At 40.0% G+C, this 22,145-nt stretch overlaps 1 protein-coding gene across 1 annotated transcript in view; it reads left to right on the forward strand.

Annotated features, from left to right (window-relative positions):
- The window catches only part of sh3gl2a (SH3 domain containing GRB2 like 2a, endophilin A1), a 37,292-nt gene extending 15,479 nt beyond the window's left edge, over positions 1-21,813 (forward strand). The window contains exons 2-9 of the mRNA XM_039694541.2: positions 15,865-15,933; positions 16,258-16,330; positions 16,425-16,568; positions 17,803-17,936; positions 18,905-19,063; positions 19,861-19,964; positions 21,088-21,206; positions 21,299-21,813. Coding sequence (XP_039550475.1) covers positions 15,865-15,933; positions 16,258-16,330; positions 16,425-16,568; positions 17,803-17,936; positions 18,905-19,063; positions 19,861-19,964; positions 21,088-21,206; positions 21,299-21,495 — 999 coding nt within the window. The 3' untranslated portion in view covers positions 21,496-21,813. The remainder of the gene's footprint in view (positions 1-15,864; positions 15,934-16,257; positions 16,331-16,424; positions 16,569-17,802; positions 17,937-18,904; positions 19,064-19,860; positions 19,965-21,087; positions 21,207-21,298) is intronic.
- Positions 21,814-22,145: the final 332 nt, after the last annotated feature.

The following is a 22,145-nucleotide window of genomic DNA, read 5'->3' on the forward strand; positions in this document are numbered from 1 at the left end:
TTGACAATTTTGTGTGTCCATTCAAGTGCAAAAGAGAACTCTTATGCGGCACTGGCTGGCACACTGTCTGAAGCGGCTTTCTGTGCTTGTGTCTGGATTGTGCCAGAGAGAGGGCTGCTTCACATTGCGTCAGTACCAGATTAAGTTCTCTTTTGAATCGTTTAAAAAGCACTTAAATGAATGATGGCATGATCATTTAATGTAACACAGGCAAAAGTTGCCAGGGGAAAAAAAACAGATGCTTCATTAATTTGTTTAGGTTTTGTTTTTTTTGTTTTTTAATGAAAAGAAAAAACAAAATTGCTGAAAGAATGCATTAAGTTTGAGCCCTAATAAAATACATATATATATATATTGGATTTATTATGTTGTTCAAATTGGCATTTTTCTTGGTACAAAAATTGGTACAGCTGTGTTTACCTTGTTATGATACATCTGGAATCAGGTGTCCATTGTTATGAATCCTCATTTTCCTTGTTTTGGTAATTCACAATTTTCTAATTGGACTGACATCTATTAGGTGAATATTTAAATTCATGAACATGTTATGAAACATGAAACATTTTTTAATCAACGTAATCAGTTTATTTTGGATATCAGACAAAACAGTTGTCTTTTGACAATCTGGTAAAGATACTGTATCCAACATTTTGCTTTCCTGTAATGCCAGAAAGATCTAACCACATTTAATAACTACCATTTAAAATCTAACAGTACTCTGTTCATATAGTCAGAATATCATAATGTCAAAATGCTGTTAAAAATATTTAAATAAATATTGCTTACAAAATAAATGCTCATTTTTTAAGGACTTTTCAGTGAATCATAGTGTCTATTTTTCTTTTCTTTTTTTACCTCTGATGCATCAAGGATCTAACTAATCACTGGCCATTTGGTGAAGGATTGCTCTGCTGTGTCTGTCACTTCTGATGTGGATTCATGGACCTTTTGTTTTGATTTTACTTGTATACACTTGAAATATTCACAGCTTAAATATACAGCCACGTGTTGAATTTCAGCCCCTAAAAACACAAACAAGCAGTTTTGTTTCAAAAACATTTCTCATTATTTTACTTCCATATATGGAGCCCACAGGGATCAGTATTGTGGAAAACCATATAAAACTGTTTTGGAAAATACAAGAACAAAATTAAAAAGCTAACAGCAAACCACACAATTTGTTCCTTTGTCCACCATTGTAAAAGGTGAAATCATGACCCTAAAGATAAGATGCACATGGAGAAATGCCCTTTGTTGTTTTTCAGTTCCTCCTGGGGGTTCTGAAGAGCTGTTTGTCAAAAAAAAAAAAGTTTTGATAATGTAAATTTCAGTGTTGTAGTCGAGACCACCTCACTCGAGTCCGAGTCGACACCGAGACCAGAGAGAGTTGAGTCCGAGTCAAGACCGAGTCCATAGAGAGTCGAGTCCGAGACCAGAGACGGTCGAGTTCGAGTCGAGACCGAGACCAGTGAGGGTTGATTACCTAATTTACTTTTATTTACTTAGAGAAATCCTTTTTTTTTTACTGAATTTACTGAAAAAATATGATCAGTTTAGGGTAAAAAGGCCACATAGTAGGTGGTGTTAAAAGTAATTTTATTACAATTTGTCATGCGCAGTTGCGCAATAGAAAATCACCAATCACTGGGCGTGTCAATCAATTTAAAGAAATATTTTATTAACACACATTAATAATCATGAAAAATATTTTTAATTGAACTCGAGTGGACTTGGGAATAATTCTGAGTCCTAAAAAAAAAAAATCGAGTACGAGTCAATTCCGAGTCCAAATGCACACGAGTCCATGACAAGACCATTAAAATATGGTCTCGAGACCGAGTCCGAGACGAGTCCGAGTCTCGAGTACTACAACACTGGTAAATTTACATCTGAATAAAAAATGGTTTTAGAATCAATTGTGGTGTGGAAGGGGACATTTTGTTGATGTATCAGGTTTTTTATTTCTTCAGGTTTAAGTTGAGAATATTTTATTCAACTTTGTATTAAAATGTATTGAAACATGTTCTACTGATAATCAGTACAGTATTTTAAATGTTAAATGCATTTCATTCAACTTTGAAAATGTAATAATTTAGTTTTTGAAGAAATACAGTACAGTTTTATACAGCATATTTGTGCAGACTTTTTTTTCACAAATCCATCTTGAGAACGCTTAATTGTAATTAAATAATCTGTAAATTACCAGTTTTCCTCTGTTTCTCTGCAGAACTTTTAGTGTTTATTGAAAGTGTTGGATGTTAATAATCTAAGAAAAATGTGTAAAATAACTGTTTCACACTGTAAAAAAATAAATAAATAAAAAGGAAAAATCTCTGCATTTAATTTTTTTATGCCGTGTGTATGTTCTCTTTCTTTTTTCTTTATCCCCCTCCATTTAAATTAACTCTCTTCCAAACTGTTTTTACTGTAGAGAGCTTGAATTCAGATGAAAGGAGGAAATTCTATCCAAAATTTGAAATAATTTGCCCTGACTTAAGAAAGTTAAAAAATAATACAGAACATCAATACTTATTAGGTTAAAAAAAGAGATCTGCTGTCAGAAAAAAAGGAGTCGACCAATCAGTGACGTGCTCACAAACACACGTTGAATTCAATTTTTTTTTTTTTTCTGTTTTACTGTAACCATTAGACATGCTTTGGCAATGCATTTCAACAATTGTCATGCCAATAGTTGCACATTTGCGGTACTGTAGCAGCAGAACAGATCAAACTGACCAGGAGTCAGTTTAGGCCATAAGTATAGCTAAATTACAGATTAAAGTTAGGAGAATTTCAAATTTATGAGATTAAGAAGACCGCTTTACAAAAAATGCATGTTTCCACATTACAATTTAGAGTTGACTGTCCATGATGTCCATATATCAAAAATGTGTATTTGTTATACATGTCATGCTGTTACCTCACATCATGTATTAATTTTTGGCAGAAACAATGTTCTCATAATAATAATTTGGCAGTTGTATACAGTATGTTGGTTCAGAGTTGGCGTCATCTAAAGTCCTGGCATGGGTTGGCGTCATCTCTTCACAGGTGTTGGGTCATCTGAAATCTTTGTAAGTGGCTGGATCCAATCTGGAGCTGCCGTAATCTCTAGTTTCCTTGGGATGGGCAAATAGAAGCTAGAAATAGAAAAGCGAATTGAAAATACTTGGCGTAGCTGCTGTTCATAACATTGCAAGCAATAGATATTGTTTTGATCTAATCTGGAGTACACTGTTATGAGTTTTGTTTGTTTGTTTGTTTGTTTTGTGGATGCTTTGCTAAAGAGATGACTTTTAATCTAGATGTAAACTGGGAGAATGTGTAAGCCCCACATATTCCCCCACTTCCCTGAGGAAGGCAATTCCAGAGCATCTTTCCCCTTATCCTGCAATGTCAAAGAACCACCTGAGAGAAGTAGTATAGTTCTATCATTATGTCTTATTTATCATCTCTAAACATCAATTTTCATGTTTGCACAATGAAATACCTAATATAACATATCTAAGAACTCCGGTTTCCCTCACTCCAAGAAGTAGTCAAGTGTGTACTACTTTATCTAGTTGGCATAAGAAATGCATTAGGCGGTTTAAAATATAACTTTACAAAGACTAATTTGGTAGAAACTTTGTGCTGAATTTGTGGGCATTTCAGTTGCATTCAGAACATGGTTGGATGTTAACTCTGAGGTGCCTTGTTGGAAAATAGAAGCCTCTAGTGTGCTTCTACGTAACTTACAGGATTTGTCAAATTTATCTCAAAGGAAGTCTAAAAATAATTCAATACTATTGTAAATATTTGATGTGATGACTCTGAATATAGATTTTTAAGACTTCAAAATGTCATATGTCCTTTCTACATTTGAGTAAATAAAATTGTTCTCGTAGCCTTGTACAAAAAGCTAAGCTAGAAAAAAAAAACTGTCATACTAGATACATGGAGCCAATAGGTGTTCACCTCTAACCTTCTAAAATAAGTTTATATTGTTTATAGTTTTTTTGTTTTTTTTAGTTGTACTGGTTGTAACAGATATCTTGTGTAAGCCAGTTGTTAGCTGAATAATGATCATGGTTTAAATCTTACATTACTCTAATGCAGGATATTTCTTTGAAATGTGGCATGAATCTAATTACTCCGCAAACAAAACTGAGTTTATAGAACCCAAAAGAAATTTATTCAGATGATAATTTAAAAGTGAAGATCAACAAAGCCAATGTGAAAACGGTAAGGGCATGATCAGTTTTTATTTATAACCTTTTAAACCTAATTTTTAAAGTTTTTAAATATGATTCCAATTAAGGACCATATTCTGGTTCAATCTTTATCTGTTAAATGTGTTTACATGCTACATAGTAAGCTATTGTGTTTTTCTATATAGATCAGCATTTATCAAATAAACCTTTGAATAAAAACAATGACTGCATTTTAATAAATTAATAATAATAATACTTTTTATTTATAATGCAAATCTCAAAGTGCTATAGTGTATACATTACAAAAGTAAAAATGGGGGCAAGAATAAGAAAACATAAAAACAGTTCTTTAGTTGTAGCTATTTTTAAATAAAAAGTTTTTAAGCCTTTTTTAAATATGTCAACTTTCTGTGAAGCCCTCATGTGGTCTGGTAATGAGTTCCACCGATGAGGGGCAACAGAGGAGAAAACACAGTTTCCCACAGTCCGGGGCTTGGTTCTGGGTGACGGAGGAGATTGCCATTTTGTGAGCGGAGGTTTCTGGTTGATGTTTGCTGGGTAAGAAGTTCCTTGAGGTAGGGTGGAGCATTGCCATGGATGCACTGGTGGGTGAGGAAAGTGATTTTGTAGTGAATCCTGGCCGAGATGGGGAGCCAGTGAAGTGCATGCAGGATGGGGTTTATGTGTTCATATTTGCACACTCTCATCAGGATCCTAGCAGCACTGTTCTGCATATGTGTTGGAGTTTCTGCAGACTCTTGCTAGGGACTCCGATGAGAAGTGCATTGCAGTTAGCGTTGGGTATCGGTTGGGTTTTATCCGATACCAGTACCTACTCTGTATTTTTTTAAACGGTTCCGGTGCTTAAACGGTTCTTGAAACGGTACTTAAGAAAACAAAACCACACACAATTTGTCAAAAAAGAATACCCCTTTATTTACAGGACCAAACTGGACACAATATTAACCTAAAACTTTAAACAATATAGATACAAGTAACATGGTAATAATAAATAAACCAATATAAAATAAAAAAAAATCACATTTACATAATATCAAATAAAACAATATTTTATCAAACAATGTAATAATACTGGAGATGAATAGAGATTACTACCAGGGTAATCTAATATCGACATGGCTACAGGTTTCCCATGTTTTGTCTGAACCAGTCATGTAAGTTATCTGGTCATACTAGTTACGCAGCGCTTAGCTTGGCGAGTTTGGTATTTCGTTCCCACTGCGTCTTTGTCATGATAGAATCAAGGAAGCAATTGCAGTTAAACTCTATTTAATAATAAGTTTGAAGAACACACAGAGACAGTCCATAAACAGGCAGAGATAGTGACGCAGGGGATCCGATGGTCAGGTGCAGAGTGCAGTGGTGAAGGTGGTGGTGAATCCAACGACGAACAGTATCCAAATGACAGAGAACAAGAGCCAGAGCTGAACACGAATGAGCGAGACAGGAGACAACACACCGGGAACCACAAACAACGATCTGACAAAGGAGATGAGAAGTTGATGAGAATATATACACAAGAAGATTAACTGCAGCTGGTGATGATGATTGCTGATGAGCGCTGATAGAGCGGCACGCCCCCCCATCAGCGCACACACACACAACAATAACAGAAACACGAGACGAGAAGTAGACATAGGATTTACCAACCGTGACAGTACCCCCTTCCCTAGGAACGCCTCCTGGCGTTCCCAGACTCCCTTACCTGCCGATTGTAATCATCGATAAGGGAGTGATCCAGGATGTCTCTGGCCGGTACCCAACTTCTCTCCTCCGGACCGTAACCTTCCCAGTCCACCAGGTACTGGAATCCGCGCCCCCTCCGTCTCGAGTCCAGCACACGATTGACCGAATAAGAGGGTTCCCCATCTACGAGACGCGGCGGGGGGGGAACCGGGACTGGCGGATTAATGCGAGCATAAAAGACGGGTTTGATTTTGGAAACGTGAAAGACGGGATGAATCCTCCTGTACACTGGAGGAAGATTCAGACGGACTGTCACCGGACTAATGATTTTGGTGACAGCAAACGGGCCAATGAATTTGGGTGCAAGTTTATTCGAAATGGAACGGAGTGGAATGTCCTTAGTTGAAAGCCACACTTTAGAACCGACGACGTATACGGGAGGTCTCCGCCGGTGGCGATCGGCTTTGACCTTGGTGCGCGCCCCCACTTGGAGTAGAGTCTCACGGGCTCTAGTCCAAGTGCGGCGACACCGCTGGACGAAGGCGTGGGCGGAGGGGACCGCGACTTCGGATTCCAGACTAGGAAAGATAGGTGGCTGGTAACCTACACTACACTCAAATGGTGATAGGCCCGTGGATGACACTGGCAACGTGTTGTGGGCGTACTCCACCATAGACAACTGCTGGCTCCAGGAGGAGGGATTCTTGGACACTAAACATCGCAACGTTCTCTCCAAATCCTGGTTGGCTCGTTCAGTTTGACCATTGCTCTGGGGATGGAACCCAGATGAGAGACTGACAGTCGCCCCCAGCAGTCTACAAAACTCTCGCCAAAATTTGGACACAAATTGGGGTCCTCTGTCAGAGACCACGTCTGTCGGGAGGCCATGAAGCCGAAAGACGTGGTCAATGACACTCACCGCTGTCTCCTTGGCTGAAGGTAATTTGGGCAAGGGAATAAAATGGGCCGCCTTCGAGAACCGGTCCACCACGGTCAAAACTACCGTGTGACCCTGGGAGGGTGGGAGGGCGGTGATAAAATCTAGCGCGATGTGGGACCAGGGTCTCGAAGGCACCGGCAGCGGTTGGAGCAACCCATCTGGGGGTCGATTGGAAGTCTTGCCTGTGGCACAAACTGAACAAGCCAATACAAAATTTCGAACGTCACGAGACATGAGAGGCCACCAGAATCGTTGCTTAACCAAAAACATGGTACGACTGACTCCTGGATGACAAGCCACATTGGAACAATGACCCCACTGAATGACGCTGGACCGTAAACTCTCCGGCACGAACAAACTGTTCGGTGGGCAACGAGTCGGAGGCGTTACCCCTTCTAAGGCCTTCTTGACCTTCGATTCGACCTCCCATGTGAGTGTAGAGATGAATAGATTCTCTGGTAAAATGCACTCGGGAGTAGACGGGCGATCGGAACGGTCAAAAATGCGCGATAAAGAATCGGGTTTGATGTTTTTGGAACCCGGGCGGTACGAGAGTGTAAAGTCAAAACGTCCGAAAAAAAGAGCCCACCGAGCCTGCCTGGAATTGAGTCTTTTAGCAGTGCGAATGTATTCCAGATTCTTGTGGTCGGTCCAGACGATAAAAGGTACCCCCGACCCTTCTAACCAGTGGCGCCACTCTTCCAACGCTAACTTGACCGCCAACAATTCTCTGTTGCCAATGTCATAATTGCTTTCAGCGGGGGATAAACGGTGCGAAAAAAACGCGCAAGGATGCATCTTATCGTCTGAAGGAGAGCGCTGAGATAACACCGCACCTACCCCCACCTCTGACGCGTCGACCTCCACCACGAACTGACGTGATGGATCAGGGGTTATCAGGATGGGGGCCGAAACAAAGCGACCCTTCAGTTTGGCAAACGCAGCTTCCGCTGCGTCTGACCACCTGAACGTCGTTCTGGGGGAGGTCAAGGCAGTCAGAGGCGCGGCTAGGCGGCTGAAGTTGCGAATAAAACGCCGGTAAAAATTGGCGAACCCCAGAAACCTCAGTAGGGCCTTACGGGAATCTGGACTTGGCCAATCTACCACAGCCTTAACCTTGTCGGGATCCATGCGCACTCCGTCAACCGAGATGATGTGACCTAGAAAGGGAACAGACTGTGCATGAAAAACGCATTTCTCCGCCTTGACAAAAAGCCCATTCTCTAACAACCTCTGAAGCACTTGTCGAACGTGTTGCACATGTTCCTGGAGAGACGAAGAAAAAATCAATATGTCATCCAGGTAGACATATATGAATTGATCGACCATGTCTCGCAACACGTCATTGACAAGTGCCTGGAAGACCGCCGGGCTATTGGACAAGCCGAAAGGCATGACCAAATATTCAAAGTGCCCCCTAGGGGTGTTAAATGCAGTCTTCCATTCATCCCCCTCCCTGATGCGGACCAAATGATAAGCATTCCTTAAATCCAGTTTTGTGAAAATGGATGCCCCTTGCAACCTCTCGAAAGCTGAAGACATCAACGGCAAAGGATAAGTATTCTTCACCGTGATGTTGTTCAGCCCCCGGTAATCAATACAAGGTCGCAAAGATCCATCCTTCTTCCCCACAAAAAAGAACCCCGCCCCCGCTGGAGAAGAGGAAGGGCGGATGAATCCCGTTGCTAGAGAATCAGAAATGTATTTCTCCATGACCTCTCTCTCAGGGACCGAGAGTGAATATAATTTGCCCTTAGGCGGAGACGTACCTGGCAATAAGTCTATAGCACAGTCATAGGGACGATGCGGAGGAAGAGAATCAGCCCGAGACTTACTGAACACTTCCTTCAGCTCCCGATACTCCGTGGGCACGTTTGATAAATCCACTGTTTCCTCCTGTAACACACGAGAAGAGACAGACGGACAAGCAGACACAAGACAAGACTTATGACAAAAACTGCTCCATGATGCTACTGATTTGAATTGCCAGTCTATTTTGGGGTTGTGACGGGTGAGCCATGGGTGACCAAGAACGATGGGGGCTAATGGAGTGTCCAGAATGTAAAAGGAAATAGTCTCTGAATGATTTCCTGAAGTGATGAGGGTGATGTCTTCGGTGATCCATGAGATAGTGGGGAGTCTTTGGCCGTTGAGGGCGTGTACATGAATCTGGTGTGAGAGGGGTTTGAGGGGAATATGAAGTTTCTTAGCAAATGAATGGTCCATGAAATTACCTTCCGCCCCAGAGTCCAGTAGTGCTCGACAATCGTGGAGGTGAGTTGACCATCGGAGCCTTACCGGGAGGAAGGTAGATGTCGATGAGGTCTTCTCGGCAGAGATCCCACCCGACAGTAGCCTCATTCTTACTGTCGGGCTGGGCCTTTTAACGGACAATTAAACGCCAAATGTCCCGCTCCACCACAGTACAGACAAAGGCCCAGGGATCTCCGCCTCTCCTTCTCCTCCCGGGAAAGCCGGGCTCGACCCACCTGCATGGGCTCGTGATCGTAGGTAGGGCTGACCGCTCCCTCGCCTCCTGAACGCTGCCCCTCGATGCCTCCAGAGAAACGATCGTGTTGACCTCGGCTCTTGACTCGAGAAAGACGTGCATCCACTCTTAACGCCAACGCGATGAGATCATTTAGCTTGGTGGGCAGGTCCAGGGCGTAGATCTCCTTCTGGATGCGGTCAGCCAACCCATGCAGGAACATGTCCCACTGCGCCTCCTCGTTCCATTTGCTCTCGGCTGCCAGGGTTCGGAACTCGATGGAAAAGTCTGATACTGATCTGTCACCCTGACGTAGTTCCGTCAACACCCTGGCAGCCTCTCTTCCTGATGCGGCCCGATCGAACACTCGCCGCATCTCATCGGAGAGTTTCTGGAACGAGGAACAGCAGTCGTCTTGGCTCTCCCACACCGCTGCCCCCCATAGCGCCGCTCTCCCAGTCAGAAGCGTCAAGACAAACGCCACTTTGGTTGCCTCCTCGCGGAACGTCCTGGGTTGCAGGGAGAAATGCATAGTACATCTGGTCAGAAATGCTCGACAAAAATTCTCTTCACCTACGTATGGCTCTGGAGTAGGAAGGCGAGGCTCTGACTGGGATGGGTCCGCTGGTGGTGGTGGTGGGGGAATCAGCGGTGCGGGTGGCGCAGTGGGAAGACGAAGGTGTTGAATCTGTTGGGTGAGCCCAGACACCTGCGTCACTAATGCCTGTGCAGCGCGAGCTGTGTCGTTGAGGTTCTTCTCCTGTGTGTCCATACGTTGTAGACAGCTTCCCACAAACTCGTTCAGAGATCGTTGCGAGTCTTCCGCTGCTTCCATGCTTTGGTCAGATCGTTCTGTCATGATAGAATCAAGGAAGCAATTGCAGTTAAACTCTATTTAATAATAAGTTTGAAGAACACACAGAGACAGTCCATAAACAGGCAGAGATAGTGACGCAGGGGATCCGATGGTCAGGTGCAGAGTGCAGTGGTGAAGGTGGTGGTGAATCCAACGACGAACAGTATCCAAATGACAGAGAACAAGAGCCAGAGCTGAACACGAATGAGCGAGACAGGAGACAACACACCGGGAACCACAAACAACGATCTGACAAAGGAGATGAGAAGTTGATGAGAATATATACACAAGAAGATTAACTGCAGCTGGTGATGATGATTGCTGATGAGCGCTGATAGAGCGGCACGCCCCCCCATCAGCGCACACACACACAACAATAACAGAAACACGAGACGAGAAGTAGACATAGGATTTACCAACCGTGACAGTCTTAGCTACACAGCTTTGAGTAAACCAATGAAAGAGAATGTTCTCTGAATAGGGAAGAAGACGCTGCGTTCACTGCCAAACTCCTCGCGCTGCCGACAAGCTTCCTTTTACGGCAGAGAAATCCGAGGAGCAGATGATGCGCTCGTTAATATAATATGACGACGTAAAGCGTCAAGGCAGTGCCCGCGCCATCAGCCAATGGATTGGAGTGAATCGTGATTCTAAATGGGCTTCAGACAATCATTCTGACGCTTAATTTTACACGTGAAATGCAGCCAAACCTTGTTTTGTTTTTTCCTTTTGGCATCTTCATTAGAGAGACTTTGCGTATGTGTGTCTCATACGCAAAGTCGGTGCCTGAGTCTCACAAAGAGAGCACCGAAATCAGGCAACAAAATTTTTGTTCTTATTCGGTCTTGTTACTACCGTTTACGTCAGAACCGGTTCCCTATTGGCACCGCGTTTCGGTACTCAACCAGTTGCAGTAGTCCAGCATGGATACAAAGGCAATGGATAAGTTTTGGATGAAGTTTTGTAATATTCCTGAGGTGGAAGAAGGATGATTTGCACAGATGTTTGATATGGCTGTCAAAGATAAGGTGATGGTCTAGTCTTACACCAAGTTTGGTAACTGTTGATGAGAGTGGGATGTCTTTTCCAGAAGAGGTGATGGAGGTTTTAAGGGACGACTAGACCTGATGAGGGATGTCGACAAGAATTGCCTCAGTTTTGGAACTGTTTAAGGGCCGGTTCACATATCGCGTCTTTTGCGCGCTCAAGTTCGTTATTTTAAATGTAGGCGCGCGGTATGCGCGCTCATAATGGAAGCGATGCAGACGCGGTGCGACACACTCGTTTTTTCCATGCGCGTCCGTGCCGAGTCGAGATAAAAACATCTCAACTTTTCCGAATACCGCAAGCACACCATACGCACACAATAGGTCATGTGACAAGAACCAACTGAAGCGCAACCGCCCTGGTGCTTTGGAAAATGGAGAATGCGGCGTGCCCAGCGTTTTCTACGCGTTTTTAGGCGCTATATGTGAATCCGGCCTAACTGAAGGAAGTTCTGACTCATTCAGGCCTTTATCTCCTCCAGGCAGGCGGTCAGTAAGAATGTTGTGGTTGAAGATGAAGGCAGAGCAGCAGGAGCGGTTGGGTTTGTTCTGAGGTAAAGTTTTGTGTCATCAGCATAACAATGGAATGTAGAGGATGAAGACGGTTGGATCAAGTACCGACCCTTGAGGAACACCACATCTGACAGCATGTGGGTGAGATTTCGCTACTCCCAAGCTGACGTACTCGGCCCTTCCAGAAAGGTAGGATGTGAACCACTCCAAGGCCAAATTTGATAGTCCTGTATCACAGTGTAGACGGTTGAGGAGGATGCTGTGGTCGACAGTGTCAAAAGCTGTGGTTAAGTCAAGAAGGATTGAAGGAGGTAAATTTGTGACTGACCAGAGCTGTTTCTGTGCTTTGGGCAGACTGGGAGTCTGAAACTTATTATATAGATTGTGATGTTGAAGATGGTCCTGGAGCTGAGCGGCACTTTGGAACACTTTGGAAAGGAATGGAAGGTTGGATATGGGCCTGTAGTTAGCAAGGACTTCTGGATCCAAAATGTTTTTTTGTTGTTGTTTTTTTAAGTGTTTTTTCAAAGTGTAATAGCAGCAATTTTGAGGCTGGAAGGAACATGGCCAGACCAGAGGGAGTGGTTTATTGTTTTGTGGTAAGGGGACTTATGGCAGAAAGACTGGATTTTATCAGGATTGTGGGAAAGGGGTCTAGGGCACAGGAGGATGATTTCATTTTTTTTGATGATTCCCTCAATTTCAAGTTGTGAAACGTCAAAGAAACGGTGGAGAGAGTGGGGGAATCCAGACTGTGAACTGACAGAAAGGGAAGGTAGTGCAGTGGGACCAGTGAGATGTGATCGGATGGAGTCTATTTTGGTTCTAAAGAAAGTGATAAAGTTGCAACATTCCTCTGTGTTTTCTGTGTAAGTTTGTCTGAGGTTTAAGGAGATGGTTTATTGTAGAGAACAGCTGATTAGAGTTTCCAGGATTGTTGTTGATGTCTGACAAAAAACTTATCAAACAGGTTGTGATGTTGAAGATGGTCCAGGAGCTAAGCGGAAACCTATTTTCCTAACCCTTTGAAAAGGAATGGAAGGTTGTAAATGGGCCTGTAGTTGGCAATGACTTCCGGATCCAAAGTGGGTTGTGCCATAAGGGGCGTGTCGTAGTGACGATGCGACTTTGTTGCTCTTAGAAGAAAGTTTATTATTGTCAACAAAGAAAGAATGAAAAATTGTCTGCAAACTTTAATGAAGGGAGCTTCTTATTATCCGTGCTGAAAGTGAGATCGTTTGCCAGCTTTGTGGAACTGTACGCGTTGCGTTAGTGTGTTGGCGTTAGTTAGTGTTAGAACACGCCAGCCGCCAGAACACATCTTTATCTTCATTTGGCTCAGAAACGTTCTCATTGCCGAAATGGTACTTTTAATTCACACATATTATGTTAAATAAATAAATCATGATTGCTTAATAAGCTGTGCACCATTGGCTGACTATGTGAGTTCATACTAAATTTCGAGCTGGTGTGTTTCTGTGTATGCAAATTTCTGTGTATGCAATGCATGTATCATTATCATCATCATCATCATCATCATCATTATCCTCCTCAGCAGGTCATATCAGTTTGTAATATTGATGCTGCTGAATGTAGGCCTAGTATCTACACTGCATGCATAATTTCACCTGTCAGTTAATCATGGGTGATTCCAAAATTATTATTTTACTAAAATGAGTTATAATAATATTTTTTCCTTTTAACAAGTATAACAAGTGTGGTCTCCCACAGTTTAAAAATTGGTTAAGATTTGAGAATCGTCTACTGTGTCCGAGGCCTAAGACATTGATTAGCTGGTTCAGGTGTGCTTAATTGCGGTGTTGAAGCTGAAATACAGAAAAGTGGTTTCAGGAGTGGGATTTGACACCCCTGCTTTAGAGAATGATGGGAATGAAGGGATTCTGATAAAGTACTATTCATTAGGTACTTGTTTTGCAATAATTCACTTTTATTGTAATATTTCATTGGTATGAGATATTTCTAATTGGAGCCTTGGTAATAAATTTTTCTAATTTGAGGTATTCCAAAACATGTTCAATCACCACGATCCTTGGCAGACATTTTGTTCAGACCCCATGGAATTTATTAGTAGCCTATATTTGCCTTCAAATCTTTTTAACTCAGTAAATGCTCAATCTTGAGGGAGAAAGATTTTTTTATTATGTAGCTCTGAGTAAAGCCTTTGGCAAAGACAAACTTTTGGCAGACAAGCCAAGTCTTTAATTTGACTTAGTGTGTTTGTTGAAGTCTTCAGAGAGAAAATGCTTAAATTCATAATGCTCTAAGAAGTAATGCATTTGTAATGGTTTCACTTCCACATGACAAGGTACAACTATAATTGATAATTAAATTATTAGATGTAAATATTGTTTATTTTTGGTATTGAATTGGGTTAGTAGTAAGAATTGCCTTTCTTACACCACATAATAATGTTTCATGCCATATGTCATTTTTGTTTGAACCAGCACCTTATTAGTCTATGGTTAGAATTTGATTTCTTTTCTACCTTGAAATATGTCTTAGACTTAAATCTCTTTCTTTGCAATGAGACTTGTCTCAATCAGTTCCCTATAGTGCAGTAGTCATAAGGCACTGTTCAAGGACTTTCTCAATTTAAAAAAAAAAAAGTCTGCTTTGTTTTGTACTGAAATGTTTGCTCCCTAAAAAGTCCCACAATGCACCATGATCCAGGAAGCATCGATGCTCACTTCCTGTAACGGAAGTTCTAATGCGCAAAACATAAATCACGTTAGCCAACTCGCATAATGATGCAATGGAGGTTTTGACAAAACAAACCATTATTAAATTATATTTCAGTATAAACATACATTGCTAGACAGGTACTGAACTTAAGCTAGCTAACATAATACATTTCAGTTTACGACTGAAAAGATGTAGTTACATGTACAGTAACTATCAATGTATTTATTGTAATGTACTTTATAATAAATAAATAAAAAATGTTGGATAAATATCAGTTCTGCTGTTGTTCATAAATACTAGTAGTGACTTTGTATAATGAGGGTGTTGTCATGTGTTGTGAGCCAGGGTCTTTCTCCTTACTCTCTTTACCAATTCCCAAATTCATGTACATTATGTACTGATTCACAACCTAGGAGCTGATTGAGACACGCACCCTTGGACTCGAGTCCCACTGAAGTCTTGATTTGATTGGAAAAATGGTGTGGTTGTACTCGATGTACTCAAGTAAGCACATAAAAAACAAAGACTAGCCTATAACTTGCAGAGTTCCTTCGGTGTCAACTGGAGGATAGTAAATACATTTTTCATTTTAAAAGTACAGGGTGCTAAATATGACAAGGATCAATCTTGATATATTCGTTTTTAGCATTATTTATTTATATATTTAAATGTATACATAAAATGAATTGTCATTTTGCTAAAAAGGATTTGAGACTTGGACTCATTATAAAAGGTTCGACTTAAACATCTTCGATTAACATGCATTCCCTGAGAATCAAACCCATAACCTCGACGTTACTTGCATGCTCTGCAGTTTGAATTACAGGATCGCTACAGAACTGTGTTTTTGGTTCAGATTTTTTTTTTTTTTTTTTTTTATTCTGGTGAACATTCTCTCCCCTCAAACTAATTTTTCAACTGTGTGGTCAAGAAACAATACAAGTGTCATTGAATTGTGGTATCCCTATTATTACACTAACCATGTTCCTGGATCACCTCATTAGTAGAGACAACAAGACCCTGAAATGGATGCATCAAAAAAGGTTCTCCAGAGTCCAGAGGCAGGGTTGGGAACCACTGCATTAGTCAACTGACACGAGAAATCCCTTTTATTTATTGGAGTCTGGTCTGATTTATGAATACATTTTACTGGATATAATTACCTCTATGAATGAAAGTTTCTGATTTCTTTCTCATTTCTAAGTGGATCATGTTGCATCAGAGTTCAAGTTAAATATGCTATTAGGCTAAGGTCCAAACACGGTTACAAGTACAGTAGCCTATATTTTGTACAGACCAGGGGTTTACAATCTATGGAAAATTTAAAGGAAAAGGAAAGAAAGACATGAAATGTAATTTTTTCAATTTTTTTTACGACCGAATTTAGAATTAATTGATAAATGTGTTTTATTTTGCAGAGAGTTAGTGAAAAGGTCGGAGGGGCAGAAGGAACTAAATTAGATTATGACTTTACGGAAATGGAAAAGGTAAGTTTCCTTCAGCAAGACTTATGATTCTCTTTTTAAGAAGCAGTGAGCATGTGGTTGTTTATTAGAAATCCAATTTTGGAAGGTTTAATTAGGTCATCTATTGACTCAAAAGTGTAGTCTAAGTGTGAATATTTTGAGTGAGCTTATAAATGTGTATTTCGGACTATCTCTTACAAAGATGGTTAAAATGGGATGGATGGAATAAATGAATGAGTAGCTACTGGGGGCTTTGGGGCATCTAGATAATATGTGATGCCAAACTGCTTTTGAAATATGTGGAATGTTTATTTATTTCATGTTCTCATCTTTACTGTACTATAGAAAGTTGACACCACCACTAGGGCAGTGATGGACATTATGACCAAGACAACGGAGTACCTGCAACCCAATCCAGGTAAATGTTGATCTTTTTTTTTTTCATTGTAAATCCCTAGTTTAGAAAATAAAAATGTCATTAACGTACATCTCTTTTGTGTTTGTTTCTGTAGCAACTCGTGCCAAGATGAGTATGATGAGCTCCATGTCTAAAATCCGTGGAGGAGATAAAGGTCCCGGCTACATACAGACTGAAGTCATCCTGGGAGAGTCCATGCAAAAGTTTGGCAGGGAACTCGGGGAGGATTCCTGCTTTGGTAATGCTTGCTTTGTTATAAACATACGCAATGTAAGAGCCGTTAGCTTTGTGGGCAGCTATTCCACACATAGTGCGCTATAAACATACACAATGCAAATGGGATTATTTCAAAATAATGAGTTCTATTTGCGTTCATCAACAAGCTCTTTTGACTACATGGTTACTTAGTTTGCAAATTAGATTAAACTATAAAATATGCATCATTCTTCTGTTGGTGTGTAAAAAGCTAAATCCATGGCAGAATGGATTTATCGATCAGAAAGAAAAATATGTGGTAGCATTTAGATGTTTAAACCATTGCACCACAGATAGAAAGAAAATAGAAAATAGATAGAAAATCTGAATTTCAAACCTGTTTTCTTTGTTCTGAAAAGGTGTTTTAAATTGTTAATGTTGCATTTTATTCTTATTTCGGCAACCTTACATGGGAAGCATACCATAATGTGTTTATGATAAAACTGTCCTCTCATTGGTCCGAGTACATCTGTTTGTTGCTCATACTGTAGCATCACCCATTAAGATGGATTGACAAGTTAGCTCTGCAGACTTATTGTGGCTTTATCTGTAGCTGACCACACACACACACACGCACACACACACACACACACACACTTATATGAAAGTAGCCATCATCACACCCTAGAAGTATGCCCCAAATCATATATGCATTGTTTGTTACTGCAAAATGTAAAACCCAAATGAAAATAAAGTAATGCTAACAGCTTTATTTTGATGGTCCCTTTTGAACATTCTGTTGACCATAAGTAACTTTGCAACTACATACAGTATCAACTAACTCTCATTAGAGTAGTAGACTGTTTGCTTAATATCTCCTAACTCTTTATTGTGATGGTCCTCCAACAGGCACTCTACTGACTATAAGTAACTTTGCAACTACATGTCAACTTATTCTAGCCCTAACCCTACCAGTTTACTAATACTCTACTAACACTCTAGTGAGAGTTAGGAGAGATGTTGGTGCAATGTTACTTATTGTCAACTGAATGTGTTAAAGGGACCATCAAATAAAGTGAAACCAAAGTAATTACTATAACCAGATAATATTTCACCTGGGCTGCATAATTTGAGTATCACAGCTAAACAGAGTTGCAAGGTTTGTATTGGTGTAAGGGGGGACAAACTACTTAATTTAGTACATTTATGTCTACATTGAGTCCTTAAGTTTTTTTCCCCCTTAAAATATACGTAAAGCATACTCTTGTTTTTTACAGGTTTGGCTCTGATCGATGTTGGAGATGCCATGCGGGAGCTGGGTGAAGTTAAAGATGCTCTAGACATGGAAGTCAAGCAAAACTTCATTGATCCCTTGCAGAATATCCATGATAAAGACTTAAAAGAGATCCAGGTTAGATATAAGAAATTATTGCATTGAAGATTTGAGATTCCAGGAAGTCATGCAGTCATCCTGTGACTTTGAGACTTACATTTTGGCAAATTCACAGTTGTTCATTTTTCATGTGAAACTTCAGTGTAAAAACCTGCATCTTATTAAGTAACCTACTATCTAGTGTAACCCGACACATAAATGCTCTGAAATGGTGCTGAACTGTATAAAAATCTTCATTTAACAGTTTCAGCAGAACATTTAAATGTAGGTTGTTTTGTGAACTTGGCACATTTGTATTCATTTTGGTGACATTTTTGACACAATCCCTCGTAAATGATTGTCCCAGCACAAGAGTAACAAAAGAAATCAATTTAGAAGTTTATGATTGATTGCAGGAAGTTTTACATCCAATCACAGTAAGGATGTTAAAAATTAAATCAAACAATTAATTGGCTATTTAGTGATATCTTCGCATTTGTGGTCTTGTGCAGGCTTGAGATAAATCCGAAGTAGTTGAAAGTTCTTAATACCAGGTGTAAGCAGGGCCAAAGAGGTTGTTGAATGAGGGATGGGGCTGTTTACGACTATTCTGGAAAGTGCTGAATCTCTTTTCGCACACATCAGCAAGCAATGGGCCATTTACATCTAAAATGAATAATGACTGTATTTGGATTGTACTAACTGTACTAACAACAAGTGTAACTCAGAATTTATTGTTAATATTCTCCCATGAGTATGACCTATTTAAATAGCACTTGTTAACTCTTATCAGTCCCTGATTTTAACGATTTTGAATACGCATATGTTGAGAATTCAACTTTCAGAATTAGCTGGTGTGATTTCAATGTACTTGTGAATAATACATCACAGTGAGAATATTTTGAAGTAAAGTCCCAACCATTGATGGAGGCACTGCTTTGGAATCCCACTAGAGGTCAGTAACTGATCAGTGCAATTGTCAACTCTTTTTCTGTTGGTTATGACAGCATCACCTGAAGAAGCTAGAAGGGCGGCGGTTGGACTTTGACTATAAGAAGAAAAGGCAAGGAAAAGTCACAGAAGATGAGATCAAACAAGCCCTGGAGAAGTTTGATGAATCAAAGGAGATTGCTGAACAAAGCATGTTTAACCTTCTGGAGAGTGATGTAAGATCTGTAGCCTGCCCTTGTTCATCATCCATTTCATGCCTCCATAATCTGTCCTTATTGTGCCATATACTATATCCAATGAGTCTTTCCCACTACATCTTTCCTTTTTTATTTTGATGCTATACGTCACTGGATTCACTTGTTTTCATTTATCAGTGCATCTTATGCAATGGCTATGTTTACATGGTTAATATAGTCAGATTATTACCAATAATCAAACTAAGAATTAAGATGTTAACGTCATCCACAAAACCTTTTCAATCCTGTTTACATGATACATGTCATATTTCGATTATTTGCTAAGAGTTGTGCTGTTTTTGCTTTAAAATAGGCAGCCTTCAAGCCCTCCCAATGTTCACGGACCTGTTCACCAGTTCTAGGGTACATGGTCTCCCTCATTTTGCAGAAGCTACACTTCTGGGGAGTTTATGCTTATAGCTTTACGCAACAAGGACATCATGTGTTTTATTGATTTTAATGGTCAGAATTGGCACATTTCCGAGCATCAATGTGCATGATGTCAAGAAGTGTGGCTTCTTCTGTTCCAGCATGTTTTCGAACCCGCCATGCATGAACGTATAGTCAGATTAAAGCCGCTGCACTCCACAAATTTTATTGTGATTTATGGTTGCTTTAAATGCGATAGTAATCATAATGATGGTATTGTTTACATGAGCTTGCGGTACTTCACAGTACTGCATTTATAAGGGTGCATGTAAATATAGCCATTGTTTGCTAGTCTTGACCTCCCATATACAATCTTTGAGGTTGATGTTCTAACTTTGTTTCTGCAGATTGAACAAGTGAGTCAGCTTTCTGCTTTGGTCCAAGCTCAGGTGAACTACCACAGACAGGCCACAGAGATCCTTCAGCAGCTTTCCACCAAGATAGAGGACAGGTTTGTGTTGTAGAACAAACCACACAGTACAAGACTCCTTGTTAATCTAGTCTAAACATTTAAATGGAACCTCTCTTCCCACAAAAAAAACTGATGTAATTACAGGCATCTATTCTTGAAGGGATAGTTCACCAAAAATGAAATTTCTGTCGTAAGTTACTTACCCTCATGTCGTTCTAAACCCACATGACTTTCATTCATCTTCGAAACACAAATGAAGATATTTTAATGATCTCTGAGAAATTTCTCTCCCTCCATTGACGGTCTACTCAACTACGACTTTGACGCTTCAAAAATAAGTTCATAAAGAGATTGTAAAACAAATCCATATGATTCGAGTGGTTTAGTCCAAGTTTTCCGATCGCTTTATATGATGAACAGGCTTTTATTCACATAGTGAATTGTCAGTGGAACCATTAACACAGGAATTACTTTTAAAGCGATTTAAAAAAAAATGTAAATGTCATGTTAAATTGTATTTTCTGTAATGACTGATCGCACATAGGCATTTCAGTATTTGCTCAGAAAAGCCTGCAAATAAAGATAATTCAAAATGTCACATTATTATGGCACCTGAAAAAGTCATTTTATAAATGGATATATTGTTTATTTCAATTAAATTTTATTCATAAGCCTACGTTCCACAGCAATCCACTTTAGAGATTGTCAATCTGTCCGGTAGCCGGCGGATGCGTTTTTATATCCCATCTGCACTTAACCGTTGCAGCGCATCTCGCTGTGTGGCATCACATGGAGAATGTCACATTTTTAGTTAAAGGGAGTTCGACAGGTCTAGATACGGCATCTGTATTTGAACACAAAAATTCCTGTGTGAATGACTCCACCTGTTTATGATAAATGTGGTTTGGTAGAGCACGTCAAGATGTCTGTCGTAACAACTGGGGATGGTAAGTCTGCAAAATACGCAAAAACATGCTTTGCATTTAGGCTTGCTCGGAGGAAAATGGATTGTGTAAAAAATTAAGTATCTGTTTTGGTTAATCAATGTTCATTTTTTGGTTATCTGTTTATTTGTCTTTTTTTATAAAATTATACTAAATTATCAGGCCTAGTTTCTTATTATACAGACTTATTTACATATTTTTTTCATTTATTTTGGCAGAATAAGAGAGGCTTCTTGTAAGCCAAGAAGAGAGTATGTCCCCAAACCTCGCACCTCCCTGGATTTAAGTGAGAACCACAATGGGAATATTGGGCACGTTAGCCGTTCTAGGTCACCAGGTAAGGCACTAAAATAATTAAATCTATGAAATGCAGGATTTCATTTTCTGTGCTGTAAAGAATTATTATTATTTTTTTTTAATCTGTTTCAGCTCCAATGGACCATCCTTGCTGTCGGGCACTGTATGATTTTGACGCTGAAAATGAGGGTGAGCTAGGCTTCAAGGAAGGTGACATCATCACCTTGACCAGCAAGATTGACGACAATTGGTATGAAGGAAAGGTCAATGATCACTCTGGCTTCTTCCCTGTCAACTACGTAGAAATCCTGGTAGCTTTGCCCCACTAAGTCTTATGCATGTACCCTAATCGTGATCTGACCATTCAAACCACTTCTGCAAGAGGAGAAAATAACCAAAACAAACAGCACAAAAAGCTTGGTTATGGTGTCTGCGCATAGGAAATAAGCAATGAAAACTTTGAGTGCCCTTTCGCAAATATTATTCCCTGACTTGGAATGCCACCACTTTATTGTAATATTGATTTATTTTACCTTTCTTGAGGTTGATCCAGACCTCTGCGTTGCCTGCTGCTATGCCTCCTGTGTGTTCGGACGTTAAGGTTGTTTTTGTTTTTTGCCTGTTTCCATTTGCAACAAAACTTTTATCCACACCCTTTTAAAAAAACGAAAATATTTCCAATAAAATAAGACAACACAAATTATTTTGGTATTAAGTTCTTGGCATAAAGTATTAATAAAACATTATTTGAAGGTTAATGGTTGAATTGAAGTATTAAACATTTACATTCTTTTTTCTTTCTTTGAAATGGCAATAATTGTAAAACGAATATACTGTAACATCTTGCCTATTCATAGTGTGAAATGTTCTACTGTTTGTTTAATGTCCTAAAGCTAATTTTAGCCTTTAAGTGGTGGTAGATTTGACTATTTAAATAGATTCATATTTAGCAACAAAGGAAAAAAAAAAACAGACAAAT

The sequence above is a fragment of the Pimephales promelas genome, chromosome 6, assembly GCF_988280905.1.
Source record: "Pimephales promelas chromosome 6, fPimPro1.hap1.1, whole genome shotgun sequence".
NCBI classification, from domain to species: domain Eukaryota; kingdom Metazoa; phylum Chordata; class Actinopteri; order Cypriniformes; family Leuciscidae; genus Pimephales; species Pimephales promelas.